The sequence below is a fragment of the Lissotriton vulgaris genome, chromosome 9, assembly GCF_964263255.1.
Source record: "Lissotriton vulgaris chromosome 9, aLisVul1.2, whole genome shotgun sequence".
NCBI classification, from domain to species: domain Eukaryota; kingdom Metazoa; phylum Chordata; class Amphibia; order Caudata; family Salamandridae; genus Lissotriton; species Lissotriton vulgaris.
In genome coordinates, this window is record NC_141697.1 from 1,050,196,951 (window position 1) to 1,050,212,420 (window position 15,470).

Sequence of the window (15,470 nt, forward strand, 5' to 3'; positions counted from 1 at the left end):
TTGTCCCAGTTTCTTGAAAGCATATATTATCTAAGTCATTATTAAAATTTAACAAACCCTTGTCTTGTAAAATTTTGTATATTGACCCAATGCTCTACAAGTAAATTGCAAGGAATCACACTTGTTGGTCACAGAAAATCTTGTATGAGAATAAATCTGGTATAGCAATTTTGGTTCCTCTCAAAGCCAGTGAAGAGTCTCTCAAACATCAGTCAGTTATTTATGTCTCAGATATTGAAACTACATTTACACCTTTTCTTTTGGTCACATGCAAAACTCATTTTTGAGTCATTCAATGTTGATTGACTGATTTGACAGACAAAATTTATTTCTTGAACTTTCCTAGTCAAGGCATCTTCCTGAGGTTGTTGTTGGGGGTCCGCGGCTGAAATACGGGCAAATATTCTTTTAGATTGTTTTTAAATTTGTCATACCTTGAACTCATCTTGTTGGAGCATTTTGTTCATGTTGTTGGGGGATTGGGGCTGAAATACGGGGTATGTTGCAAAGTGCTGCTATCAATGGCCATTTTTCCCTTTGAGACGTCTAAAGGTGCCATTTTGAGTGAGGCTGCGCTCTAGTCGCTCAGGAGTAGGAGGGGGAGTAACGGATGCCACTGGTGCATTTAAACACAACTGCAGCGCAGATGTGTAGTGGGCGCGCTGCTGGTGTGCCAAAGGCATTCCTAAGGCAGGCCTGTCTGCGCCCATCCACGTACCGATCGTGGCCAGCCACAACCACACTGCTCATGGGGCTCCTGCTAACTGTCAAGGTCTCTGTTACTCCAGTAGTGTGCTCAGAACCCTCTTTCCATGATTTACCTGCCTTTGCCTGTTGAAACCAAAGAATTTCTAAGGGTTGGGTACCCTGCCCTGCTTGCCACTCTATTCCTCCCCTGGATTGTTTATCTCCTGCCCACTCTAGGATCCCTGAGGCCGGCTCGGTAGATACCTCATGTTAAGAGTGTAGTCGAGGATCCTCTTAGTGAAGGGGGTTTGTATGTGCTCTTCGTGACAGAAACTTGGTTGAATGAGTTTTCCGTGCTGGACATCACGATGGCTATCCCTTAGGGGTATTCTCTGGTCCACTGCGATAGATCTCATGAAGGGGGTGGAGTGGTTGCAATAGCTTTCAAGCATCCACTTACATGTTCTATTTTTGAGCTCATTGACATTAAGGGTGGGACAGCCTAAGTTTCCATCTCCTGCTTTCTGCTCAAACCTCTTTTTCAGTGGCACTTATCTATCAACCCCAGGGCACCACAGGGGATTTCATTGATACGATTGAAGAAGCCTTGGACCCTTATCTTTTTAAGCAGGCCAGTTTTCTCATGCTAGGGAATTTTAATATGCATATTGATAATCCCAGGCTCAGTTGGCATCTTCACTGATCGAGCGTATGCTGCTTTGAATTTGCCTTAGCTGGATCTGGCTCCCATGCATCTGGCGGTCACACTATTAATTTTTCCAACTTTTTATTATCGATTTGCCATCCCAAATCCATCTTGCGCTCCCACCATCACCTGATTTTCTTTAATTGAACTTTTGTTGTCCCAATCTATTTATGTTCATATCCAGTGTCTAATGCACAATGTGGTTCGCCTCCTTCCAATGTAAGGTAGACAATATAGCTCAGCTATTTCAATTATTCGTGGATTTACCCAGTACTTCCATATCTCGCTGCCTGTACTCTAACTCCGCCCATACACTATCAGTGCGCCCCGGACCAGGGCTTTCTTGCACCACTGTAAGCTTCCTGCGTCAGGCCTCTCAGAAGGATGGTCTCCTGGCCCGCCTCTTGGAACATTTTAAGTGTGTCCACCCAGGGTCATGGTCTTTCAGTACCTTCTCGTCCATTCTGAAAAGTCGGATGTAGGTTTCATTCACCAAAGCCCACTCAACTTTGTCTTGTCACCAGAGGCACAGTGAAGGGTCACTGTCTCCCAGCCCCCCTATTGATATATGTCTCTTGGCTAAAACCAATGTAAGGTGTAAGAATTTCCACTTGCCCGAGAGGGGGTGCTGCAGACTATTTGATGACCAGGAAGCAGGGGTGATCCCTCAAGGAAAACTACCCAGAGCCAGGACCCAAACACCAAAAACACTCCAATGTCTGAGCCCTCTGCTTCCTGGTTGGACACAGAATTGACTGAGGAAAAAAGTGATGTAAGGTGTTTGAATGCACCTGGAGCAACTCTTACAATGCCACAGCAAAAAAATGAAATGAGGGCCATTAAAGTGTATTATAAAATGGCTATGCTATAGTACAAAGCTTGCTGAAGCCTACAGCAAACCCACTTTCTGTTTAAGTATCCGATAATAAATGTGACAGGCTTGTGGATTACTTTATAAAAAAAAGTCAACAACATTAATGGACATTTTCCTGGTACCATCCTCAGATCTGATGCTGGATGCCCTTTTCCAAAGACTGTTCAGGGGGATGGGCTGGTGAGGGTTGAATTGCTGGACGCTATCTCTTCTAAATCCCTTATGTGCAAAGTAAAGTCTGGCTCCCATATCAAACCAGAATTGATACTCAAAGTGCAGGAGATTCTCATTCCTACATTTGTCTGGCTAGCTGCTCCTTGACCACTGCTTTGGTGCCCCCTGCGTGGAAACACGCCAAAGTTATTCCTCTTTTTTTTTAAAACCCTTGCTGAATCCAGCCCTGCCTGAAAACCATCGACTCATCTCTGTCCTACCTTTTTTGGCTAAAGTGGTGGAGAAACATGTGAATAATCTTCTGGTGGACTTTTAAGAGAAGCTTCAGCTGTTCCACCCCTCGCAGAATGGGTTAGACCAGCCCACAGCACTGAATCTGCTCTTCTTAAAGTGGCTGATGCCCTGCAACAAACCACTGATGAGGGAGGTTCAGCAGCGCTTATTCTATCAGACTTAAGAGCCACTTTTGAGACGGGGTCCCATGAGGTGCTTCTAGACCAATTACACCAGATTGGAGTCCCGGACAATGCATGAGCCTGGTTCTCCATTTTTTAAAGCGATTGATCGTTTCATATCTCCACGTCTGTCATCAACTACGGGAACTGTAGGTGACAGCATCCCTCAGTGCTCTGCCCTAAGTCCCACCCTTTTTAACATTTATGTAAAGCTGCTGCCTGGCGAAATGTTTTGGGATATCTTACGCAAATGGCACCCAGCTCATTGTTTCAATGTCAGTGGGGTCAGCAGTGGGTGCTGTCCAATTTTTCTTAAACTGTATAACCGCTGTTGGTAACTGGATGCATTCCAACTTCCTGAAGTTGAATGCCAATAAAACGGAGATTGTCATGTTAGGAACACATTAGCATGAATGGGGAGATCACTGGTGGCCTAGAGTGCTAGGGTGCCCTCCCAAGCCCAGATCTTCTGTAAAAAATCAGGGTGTCTGGTTTTATGACATGTACTGCTAGAGCCACAAGTTAATGTGCTGTCTGCTATCGATTTTTGCAGCCTTAGGATGCTCATCCAATCCTTAATCCTTAAACTCCCCTCACCTCAAATTTTTCAACATCCTGTATTTGGGTGCCATCAGGTACGTGAAAAACAGGCTGCAAGTTGTTCATAACACCACTGCAAGATTACTCTTTCACCAGCCAAAATCCAGCTGAGGCTACTTTGTAAGATGCATTGGCTTCCGATAGAGAAACACATTCAGTTTAAGGCTCTGTGTGCAGTTTACTGGGTTATGAACAAGCAGGGTGTGTCTAGTTTGTCGTCCTTGCCTCAGCCCCATCCACCCATCAGGTCCTTACGATCAGCAGACTCAAGTCTGGCAGTGGTAGCTCATATCAAATTGGCTAGGAAGGAAGGGCGCCCCTTTCAAGTTCAAGTTCAAGTTCAAGTTCAAGAATTTATATAGCCCACTACTCACCCAGAGGGTCTCAAGGCGCTTGAGGGAGGTAGGGTGAATTACTTATCGAAAAGCCAGGTTTTTAGTGCTTTCTGAAGGAGAGGTGGTTCTGTGTAAGGCGGAGGTGAGTGGGGAGAGAATTCCAGGTCTTGGCCGCTAAGTAGGAGAAGGGTCTTCCTCCCATGGTGGATCTGTGGATGCGCGGAATTGCGGCGAGTGCTTGATTGGATGATCGTAGTTGGCGGGTGGGTGTGTAGAAGGACAGTCTTGTGTTGAGGCATTCGGGTCCTAGGTCGTAGGGGGCTTTGTGTGCGTGGGTGAGGAGACGGAACGTTATTCTCTTGTTGATGGGGAGCCAGTGGAGGTTTTTCAGGTGACCGGAAATGTGAGCTTGACAGGGGATGTCCAGTATGAGTCTGGCTGAGGCGTTTTGGATGCGTTGGAGTTTTTTCTGTAGTTTGGCAGTGGTTCCGGCGTAAAGGGTATTTCCATAATCCAGTCGGCTAGTAACCAGTGCGTGGGTGACTGTCTTTCTTGTTTCGGTGGGGATCCAACAGAAGATTTTATTGAGCATGCGTAGGATGTTGAAGCATGAAGATGAGACGGCGTTGACTTGTCTGGCCATCGAGAGGGAGGAGTCCAGGATGAATCCCAGGTTACGTGCGTGATCTGTAGGTATGGGTGCTGTACCCAGGTCCGGTGGCCACCATGAGTCGTCCCAGGATGAGGGGGATGATCCTAAGATGAGGACTTCCGTTTTGTCTGAGTTCAGTTTTAAACGGCTGTTCTTCATCCATTCGGCTACTTCTTTCATTCCTTCGTGTAGATTGGTTTTGGCGGTGTTTGGGTCTTTGGTAAGGGAGAGTATCAGCTGGGTGTCGTCTGCGTAGGAGATGATGTTGAGGTTGTGTTGTCGTGCGATGGAAGCGAGGGGACTCATGTAAACGTTGAAGAGGGTAGGACTGAGTGATGATCCTTGTGGTACGCCGCAGATGACTTCGGTGGCCTCTGATTTGAATGGGGGGAGGCGGACTCTCTGGGTTCTCCCGGCGAGGAACGAGATGATCCAGTCCAAAGTTTTTCCTTGTATTCCGACGTTGTTGAGGCGTTGTATGAGGGTGCTATGACAGACTGTGTCGAAGGCGGCAGAGAGGTCGAGTAGGATGAGGGTGACTGTCCAGTAGTGTTCTGATGTCGTCTGTAGCTGCGATGAGGGCGGTTTCGGTGCTGTGTTTGGCTCGGAAGCCGGACTGTGAGGGGTCGAGGGAATTGTTGGATTCAAGGAAGGCGGCGACCTGACTATTGACGGCTTTCTCAATTACTTTGGCAGGGAATGGGAGGAGTGAGATGGGGCGTTAGTTCTTACGTTCTGAGGGGTCTGCTGTGGGTTTCTTCAGAAGTGCGCTGAGTTCGGCATGTTTCCAGCTTTCCGGGAAGGTAGCGGAGTTGAAGGAACAGTTGATGACATCGCGGAGATGGGGTGCGATGATGGAGTCTGCTTTGTTGAAAATGTGGTGGGGACATGGGTCGGTTGGTGATCCTGAGTGGATGGAGTTCATCAGGCGGATGGTGTCTTCAGTAGTGATTGGGTTCCAGGCGCAAAGTTCGTGAGAGTGCTGATTTGGTTCGGAGGTGGGTGGAGTGGGCTGTTCTTCGGATTGGTTTTCAAAGCTGTTATGTATGTCGACGATTTTGTTGTGGAAGAAAGAGGATAAAGAGTCGCAGAGGTCTTGAGAGGGAGTGATGTCGTTGGTGCCGGCGGAGGGGTTGGTAAATTCTTTGACGATGTTGAATAATTCCTTACTGTTGTGGGCGTTGTTGTGGAGTCGATCCTTGAATGCTGATTTCTTGGTGGATCGGATCAGTTGGTGGTGTTTACGGGTGGCGTCCTTGAAGGTGGTCAGGTTGTCAGTGGTTGGGGTTTTTCTCCAGGTTTTCTCGAAAGTACGACATAACTTCTTGGATTTCTTAAGGTCATCGTTGAACCAGGGGGCCTTTTTGTTACCTTGTTTGGTCTGGTGGTTTTTCAAGGGTGCTAATTCGTCAGCGCTGTGGGTGATCCATTGTGTGAGTTTGGTGGCAGCATGGTTTGGGTCCGATGATCTGGCAGGAGGGTTTTGGATAAGCAATGTGAAGAGTTGGTCGGTGGTGATTTTGTTCCAGTTTCTTCGAGGAATAGGTTGTGGGGGGTTGTGGGTCGTGGTCGTTTTGTAGCTGAAGTGAACGCAGCTGTGGTCCGTCCAATGGAGAGCTGTGGTGTGATCGAAGGAGATGTGTTTGCTGGAGGTGAAGATAGGGTCGAGCGTGTGTCCGACAAGGTGGGTGGGGGTGTCAACAAGTTGTTTGAGTCCGAGATTGGCCAGGTTGTCCAGAAGGGTGGTGGTGTTGCTGTCGTTTTTCTTTTCCAGGTGGAAGTTGAGGTCTCCTAGTAGAATGTAGTTCTCGGAGGTGAGGGCATGTGGGCTGATGAAGTCAGTGATGTCTTCGTTGAATTGTGTGCGGGTTCCTGGTGGTCTGTAGATGAGGGTGCCTCTAAGTGTGGTCCTGGGGTCGGTGTGGATCTGGAAGTGAAGGTGTTCGGCGGTCGCAAGGTTATCGTCGGAGTTGGTCGTGATTCGGATGGTGTTCTTATGGACTATGGCTATGCCTCCTCCTGTTTGGTTGGTGCGGTCTTTTCGGATGATCTTGTAAGCGTCCGGGATGGCTATGGCGATGTCGGGGGCTGATGATGCGTTCATCCAGGTTTCTGTAAGGAAGGCGACGTCCGGCGATGTGGTGTCGAGTAGGTCCCAGAGTTCAGTGGCGTGTCTGTGGACCGAGCGGGTGTTCAGCAGGATGCACTTCACGTGGTTAGAGTGGGAACTGTGTTTGGAGTTCGTGGATTTGGTGTGGGTCCTGACGCAGGCGAATTTGCAGGAGTGGCAGGTGAAGGGTCCATGGGTGTGTCCTGGGGCAGCCTCGCAGCATTATGGTTTGCGGCCGGGGTTAAGGGCAAAGAGGGCAGCGGCAGCAAATGTAATGCGGGAGGAGTGGGTTTTGCGAGGACCAAGGGGTCTGGCGCTGGGGGCGGTCCAGGTGGGACGGGCGCAGACGGGCTTACCTTTGGCGCACCTTCGGCGCGCATGGGGCACGACCGCTGCGCGTGAACGCTGCAAGCAAATGCATCTGACATAAGTGGATAGTGGAGGGGGCGGGGGCGAGGGAGGGTCAGCTGGGAGGCGGGAGCTGGGTGGAGGGGTGGGCTGGAAGTCACAACAAACAAGATGGCAGCAAAACGAAACAGGACGAGATTGGGGTGGGCAGAGGCGCAGGCACAATCAGGCACAGATAAGCGCAGAATGCAATGCGAGCCTGCAAAAGCGCTAAGATGGCACACAATCGCTACAGTATGCAGCACACTTTGATTGGCACGATGTGGGCTGTACAAAAAAATAGCGTAACGCTAAATTAGGCAATGCGGTAATATTAGCACAAGACAATCAATGCAGTGAGAGCGCTACGATACCAGCTGCTGGAGCCAGGGAGCGAGGGGAGCGACCGCTTCTGACGGAGTTCCGGTACTATGGAACAACCTGCCTATATCCTGCCTATACATCTACAGGAAATTTCCAACCACTTCTGCTTTAGAAGGCAGTTGAATCCCTCTTTCTGTTAAGGGATATCTATATTGTAGCAGGCCAGTGCTGTGAAGCCCTTTAGGGGGGCTGCTATGCACTTTTTTAATTATAACATAACGTGTTCATTTATTCATGTACCTATCTGTGCATGGCCAACGATCATGAGCCACTGATTTGGGTGGCACCAGGCTGATATTAGAACCTGGGAACAAGGGGGCATATTATCAAGGGGATTTATCTCCGCTTTTTTGGCTTTAAGAGCCAAGAAAGCAGAGATAAAATTATCTCCCTATTACCTAGCTGTCGCTAACACCAGTTAGCGACAGCTAGTAGGAGATAGCGACCATCTCGGGCCCCGCTTTGCATGTCAGTGATATTTATCACTAATGACATGCAAAGTGGGCGTGCCAAGATGTTAGCGACTGGAAACAGTCGCTAACATCGCTATCTCCTATTACCAACCTTTGGAGATATTCGCGCTAAGCGCGAATATCTCCAAAAGCTAACACCTGCCCCTGAGCAGTTCTTAGCCATGTTATCCAATGGTAGGTGGATAACATGGCTAAGAGTATTAGCTCGGTAATGCATGAATATCGCTGACTTTTCAGCGATATTCATGCATTTCGGCCGATTTTGATCGCTTAGGAGATAAACCTTGATAATAGCAAGGTTCCTAAGCGATAAAAATCGCCGCAGCTCGGCGATAAAAATATTGCCGCAAAGCCAACATAGCGATAATTATCGCTAGTTGTTGGTAATATGCCCCCAGGTTTGACTGTCAGCCAGTCCCTGCTCCCTGAGGCCACCAAGCATGGCTGGAGGCTATGCACAGCTGGTTTAGGTGGAACTTAAGCTGAACACAAGGCCTCACTGTATGCAGGCCCTCCAGCCAGTGAACCATAGCTGAGGGTTTCTTTCTCATTTTTTGTATTGAACTAGAGAGTTTGCTGCACAAAGTCGATGGCTATGCACAGCTGGACTGTAAAGAACAGGGTGGCAGAGACCCTTTTCGGAAGGTCACAGCAGCCTGAACCATGCATCGCCCATGCCAGTGCTGCCAATGACAGTACCAACATAACACCTAACCATCGCATTCCTACAAGTGTGACAATTCAGACTATTTCAGTCCACATAAAGCTATAATAATGGTGTGGGAGGCTGGTATTATTCATTTCCAATGTATTTTGACTTAATAAACACAGTTGTGCACATCTCAGACAGCACCACTATGTGGTGGACAGTTCCTAGAGCTGGTGCTGACAATTAAGTGCTGGTGCCGACCACCGGAAACCTCCTGCTCAAATTAAGCACTGCAGGCCAGGTTGCTGGATCTCACTAGTGTGGTTTGAAAGCATTGGTGGCAGAGAATCACAAGCAAGCACCTATTTCATCAGCCTTTTCTGTGCCTTCTCCCTAATAAATCTAATCACATTGAGCATCTTTGTGTTAGCATACTTGCACATTTGACTTCATTAATCCAGAAAACATCTTGAATGGAATGTTTTCTTTAAAATATAGCTGTAAAAACCATATCACGACGGTAATGATGCTTATAACGGTTTTAGAAACAAAATATGTTCGCACGTCATTCGAATCATTTCACAATAAATTGTTCTTTTTTCTTTTTGAAGTGGGAACAAGTTATTTGGTTTTAAAACAAAGAAAACTGTATGAAAATACCGAACATCCGCACAGCGTTATTAGTCTCAAAGACGTGAATCCAGAAGAACCTCCCTACAGCATAGTAACAGGTAGGAACCTTTTCAAGGCATGAGAAACATTCTTCTAATGAAAAAGTCTGTTACACAATTTCTTATGTGAGACGTGTATGATGTCAATGTTGCTTGCAAGATTATCTCTGTACAAAATGATCCTACTGCTAGCTAGCTACTTTCAGGTTCTTTGGTCAAAACATCCATGGATCATAGCAGCACATACTCTGTCTGATCTGCACCATCTAACTAAGATGCTGATGGTGTGGTGTGCAAATGTGCCCCCCGCCCCAAATAAAATGATTTGAAGTCAGGCCCCCCCCCCCCAAAACTTTATGTCAAGGGTTGGGGAGGGGCAGGGCTGAGCACAGGGGGAGGGGCTTATGAGATCATTTCAAGGAGATGTCTTCTATGCCGTATAAACCACTATAAATGTGGGACATGTAAAATAGCACATTCATCAAACAAAAACATAAGGTAACCATCATTTGGGTGTTGTGAGCCCGTCACTTTCCTCGGCCCCAATGCCACATCACCTCCTGTAGTAATGATAATAGTGGCCCTGAGTAGCAAGAAATCTCCTCCAATTACATTAAACTAGGCAAAAAAAAATTAGGGGCTCAGATTAAGTGATTTGACAAGAATCCCAGGATGTTGAACTAATGCTGAGACTTGATCCTGGTTCCACAGTACCAAAGTCAGCAGCTCTCACCAATAGGCCACATTAAAAAAAAAGTGCCCCAGATGTTGCCCCCCATTTTTCAGCGAAGGTGCCCTTGGTCCTACGGCTAGCAAGGAAATTAGCCCCATACCCTTTAAAAAAAAAGAAAAAAATACAGTGGGCTTCTCAGACCCCTGGGCCCCAGTGCTGCTGCACCTGCTTCAAAGAGGATAGCTACTGCCTCATGAAAGTGGGATGTCTCCTCTGCCCATTGTTAAAAACATGAGCCCCCATTTTGCCCCATCCTAGTCACTGTCAACTCTCTGATGCCCAAAGTAAGGTGTCTCCTCTGCAATAATTTTCCCCACCCTTGGAACATTACTCAGAGGCCCAAAGCCACACTGTCAGAGCATGTGGCCACTGAGCCCTAGTGCAAATTAGGAAGAATAGTAAAGCCAACATAGGGTTTAGCTGACTCTTCACATCACTGGGACCTGGTGCCACAGCACTGGCCTCACCAATCATGCCTACAACTCTGCGAAGCAAGATTGGTGCTCCGACCACTCCACTGGGCTGTCACTCCTAGGCTTGAGACATAAAGCAGGCTTTATGCCCCTTTGTGTAAAACAAAAATCTCATCTCTGAAAGGTAAATACGGGCAACTGGTTAATCATCAAATATAGAGTACTTGGGAGCCAGTATAGACCTAAACTGGTGGAGTCACTTGGAGCCTCCATAGTGACAAACATGTATTCTTCTTGAGAGGTAATTTGATAGTGTCACCAGCTGAGGTCTGTAGTGTGTCCTTATGATGCACAATTATAAAAATGTGCTGAGGTATAGTCTGATTTCACAGCGTATAATAGTACATTTCTGTTAGACCTGCCAACCCTTTGGGTGGTCCCTCCTATTTATTTATTTATTTTGTCTCCGTTTTGCCTCCTAACCTTCTTTTCTTTTTTTTGTGTCCACTAAAGTTTTTGGTGTTGTCTTTAGGGTTTTGGGTGCCTCCTTATCCTTAAAACAATCTGAGGCACAGGTGCTCCTTTAAAATGGAAGAGTAGAGAGACACAAAATGGAGGCTTGTAACTGCCACATTTTTACCTCAGGAACTGGCCCATAGACTAGTGAGAGGGATCTAGAACCTTCTGGCCCATTCTAGTGACCTGGGCCTAGGGGTATATAAGGACAGAACCAGGGTGGCCATTTTGTGTGGCAGGGTAGCTAGCTGGAGTGCAGGCTGTGGCGCTAGGGGGTTAGGACACTCAGAGGGTTGACTTCTTTTCAAGGGTTGCTTCCTTACTGCTATCACCGCCCCCCTACCCGGAGACCTGGCCCTGCTTAATTACGCCCCTGATGTCCCTGGTCATAGGGTCCTCACGAGTCAAGAGGAACTGACCCCTGGCACTGGGGTGAACCTGTGAGACTGCTGGGGGGTTGAGCTCAGTGGAAAGTTCTGCCCCGCTATCCGGTGGAAGGAAACTGCCCAAGAACTCTAAAAAGCTACAGAAAGGTAGGGACAGGACGAGGGAACTTTACACCCTTCCCTATCCCATAACCAACCTACTCTTGTGCCACCTGTCCCCTCTCACCTATGCCGTGAAGCGCTGCCGGGAGGTTGTCTTCCCCCCCCAGAGACATATCGATTGATGTTGTGGCCGCTGTGGTGAGGACCGCCTATCTCGTGGCCTTGATTCTGGCGGTAACCCAGGAGGATGCTGAGGCTCCCAACTAAGGAAGGGGGAGGGAAGAGCCGGTGACGGAGGTGCCCCGGGAGCCGCTGCCCGCTCTGAGGCGAAGGCGGAGTAGACGGCGGAGAGAAACTGTGGGGACACTGTTCCCCCGCGCAGGCCCCATAGAGGGTTAATCATAAATGAAAGGGGGCGGAGTGGCATCAGGGCATCAGCCCCTCGCAAGTGGGTCCGGAGGAGGGCCTGCCGGCTGCCTGAGGAAAGGGGCGGCACTGCACTGAAGACACTGTTCCCCGCGCAGGCCCAGTTGCGCGGCCTGACAAGGAAACGACAAAAGCTCTCTGGTGAGGAGCCACGACGAGGTGATTCCAGCGGCACCGCTCAGCAATCGAGTCCTCCCCTCAGTGCAGGCTATGATGTAGAGCGGCCTGGCCTGCGAGGGAGACGACGCTGAACAGAAAGAACTGACGGTGAGGTCTGATCTTTTTCAGCTGCCAGAAACGGCTGAACCGGAACATAGGTGCCTTTGGCCACAAGTAAGCAGGGATCTGGGGGCTGGTGAGAGACTTGAAATCGGAAGCCGACGCCACAGGTCCTAGTGGTTAGTCACCCATATGAACCCTATTAAAACTGTTGTGCCGGCCAGGGGAGCCCGATCTGGCAAGACAATTAATCTGAAACCGGAGATCTACCAGACCTAGAGCTATCGCTGGTCAGTAAAGTAAAGCAGGGGGCCAGTGCATGGCGAGACATCTAAACCAATATATGATACTGACTGAAATTCCTGCCTGCTCTTATCTTAACAGGAGGTAATGACTCTGGCACCTGCTGAGCAAGCTCCTAATGCAATTTAACTAAACAAGTATAAAAAGTGGTCTCCAAACTGTTCTAATGCATGATTTCACTAACCAGATTTAATGTAAAATGTTTTTCCTATTGAACCTTCCCTAAACAACCAAGAAACTGTCTACAATTTGAAGTAATAAGTGTAATTGTTGAATCCACTGAGTCTAGGGAACGATGTATTGCTGAATCTTTATTGGTGCAGGAAATTGATGGGGAAGGTGCCTAATGTGTGTAACTAAACTATGACTAACGGAACAAGATAACAAAGATCTTTTATAAAAGTCATCCGTATTTTTCTAAACTGGTGTAGTGTCATTTTTCTGTGGATGGGCGCTGGGTTACTGTGAGGGATGTGACGCAAGCATAACACAAATTTGCCTTTGGGAATAGACCTTCCTACTCTGTGCCAGGCTACCCTATGTGGACTGGTAACCCCAGGTCCAACAATTTCCCACCTATTAGTTTTACTTGCACTTATGTTTAATTTAACATGCACCTGTTATTTTATGTGTGCTACAACAAAGTGAAACAATAAGAAAATTGTTACTGAATATGCTGCTCTTTTTAGTCACTTCTTTGAGCCTGTGACCCCACTTATTGAACCTGCCCCCCCTCCCACCCCACCGGCCCTCAGAATCGCTGTTCACACACTTTGTGTAAATGAAGATAGCCTCTTAATGCACCAGGTAAACAAATCGCGCTTCCAGGCGGTCTTCATTTACAAATAGTTGAAGACGCATTCACGCCTACCTGGGAATGCAGTCACGGCCCCCCATGGGGGTGCGCTGCACAGTTTGAAGATCTCTGGTCTAGGTGGACATGTATAACCTGTGACATATCTTAGGATATCCACTTAATGTGGAGAACACTTTCTGTTGTAAATGGCTTGGGCTGGTCTGATCATTTTTAAAAATATGGCAAAGAAAGACAGTTGTTGTGGGATGGTATGGCTTCTCTAATTTAAATGGCAGCTCTCCCTAGCTGAATTATCCTTGAGGTTGAGGATGTCTCAAAGCCACTGTGATGGAATCAGGCTGATGAGGTATACTTTTTTGATTTTGTCAGAGACATACTTACAGGGCACATGGAAATATACTTTGTGTCATACTCCCTGGCTAATTGTCCAGCACTCGATGAATGTGGAAGGTCAATACTCACATGTGCCGAGTTTATTCCAGAGAAGGAATGGCTAATAGTGGTCCAAGAGTGTCTGTGCCACTTGGTGAAAGGCATTGTGTTTTTGGAGGACACAATGTTGTCAGCGACTAAAAGCATACTACATTTTTCATGAGTCCACTCAACTCTCATGTTGTTTTGGAGTAGTGGCCATTTTTAACTTGTCGGGTATCAATTTCCTCATAGTTCACAGCACCCTTGTTAGGCAATTAAGATGCTTTGTTGCTGCAGCCAAGACCTTAGCTCCAGAACTTGTGGAAACTTTGGAGATTGTTTGTTTTTCTGTGACAGCATGTCAGGAAATTGAAATTGAACTAAGACCAGTATTCTAAGGATTTAAGTCATGTTTGGAAAGGTACTTGATATCTCTGAATTTGAATTAACTTGGACGAATATAGAACTATGGGCCAGATGTACGTAGCTTTGGGTTTGCGATTTCCTGATAACGAATTCCAAAATCGCAAATAGCTATGCACACAGTGTGTTTTACGTTGTTTGTATTCCCAGTGGGTTGCAATTGACCTTGGGGACCCCTTCCCATTTGCGAATGGGGAACCATCAACTCGTAGTTGGTGGTGAAGTGCAGCTATTTTGCAACCATATTTCAGTCGCAAAACATTCATACATACCACTGCAAGTCACTATTTGGAATTGACGCCCTCAACAAACGCCTTCCTAACTTTGAAGTGCCTACCCATTGGGTGATTCGCTAATAGGTTGCTGAATCGCAATTTAGTGTTTGGTATATAGTAAAAAGCTTTATTCCAGTCGCAAACTGGCGGTTTGGGAGCTGAACAAAGCTCCTGATCCTGCTTCCTGATGCAGCTCCGGCACTACTGACATCTAAAGCCGACATATAGTTTTAGCTACTAGCACTGACCCTGTGCAATTCTCAGCCTTGCCCTGGGTGGTGCTGGCCTAATTCCTCCACATTCCTGCTGTGCACCCTTGGGCCCCAAGGAGCCACTGGTCGCCTCATTAGGGTTCCATTTGCATTTATTCCCTCGGTGCGAGTCGGCCCTTCTCTCCGTTCCCCTTGCACCGTTCCAGTGCAGGTCTATACTATTCCTCTACCAAAGGCCTCTCTGATGGTGCCTCCACTGGCAGCTGCCATGTCTTGGAGTTGCCAGTGCCACAATCAGAGCCACTGAACTTAGCAGCTGATTTTCCCAAGATCTACCTGATGCGATTAAGAAACTAGGTACACTGGCTGGTGGAGGAATCTCAATATAGACCCCTATCAAGGAATGAGTACTTTCAGAAGTTGCACAAACAATTTGGCTCTGGCTCGGATCAGATCCAAATGCCTGACTTTGTGGGACATGTATTGATTAGAGCAGCGAGGTGGGTAAAATTCTCAAGCACTGATGCTGCAGACTATTTAGTCCTACAAAGTGCATGTGGGCTGGATTCCTATCCCGAAGTTGACATAGAGTGTCCTTCATGTTCTCTTTTCAAGTGAGTACCATTATTTGCTTCTGTCCTTTGAAAGGCGTCTGAAGTCCTGGAACTGCCTTGCCCATGGAGAAAAACAAGACAAACATCCTCCCTGAAATTCTGCAGCCATAATCTTCAGCGTTTGAGTCCTTCATCCCTTTAAATGAGGCTTTGATGGAACCCATTATGGTCACAAGGGGCAGGCCAACTTTAGCCACAGCGGTGCCCTATCAGGTCAGATTTCCCATTGCCAGCTCCCCGCATCTAGGGATGATGAACCAGTGACAGAGGAGTCAGTGGTGCAGGTATTTTCCTGCTCCAAGCAGAATCCTTGTGTATTACCTGTGGCTATACTGAACCATCAATTGAAGAAGAGAACAAATTCCAGGTACATAGCGTGTTGCACATTTAAATAATGCAAAGAAAGAACCTGCAGAAGGCATTAGGGCCCATCACACCAGCCTGATAACCTCTTCATCTG

The 15,470-nt window shown here is 47.5% G+C and overlaps 1 protein-coding gene across 2 annotated transcripts in view; it reads left to right on the plus strand.

The window, feature by feature from the left end:
* CFAP92 (cilia and flagella associated protein 92 (putative)) overlaps positions 1-15,470 on the plus strand; it is a 219,372-nt gene that overhangs the window by 97,780 nt on the left and 106,122 nt on the right. For both annotated transcript variants that reach the window (XM_086938984.1, XM_086938985.1), the window contains exon 5: positions 9,098-9,217. In XM_086938984.1, the coding sequence (XP_086795110.1) occupies positions 9,098-9,217 (120 nt within the window). The remainder of the gene's footprint in view (positions 1-9,097; positions 9,218-15,470) is intronic.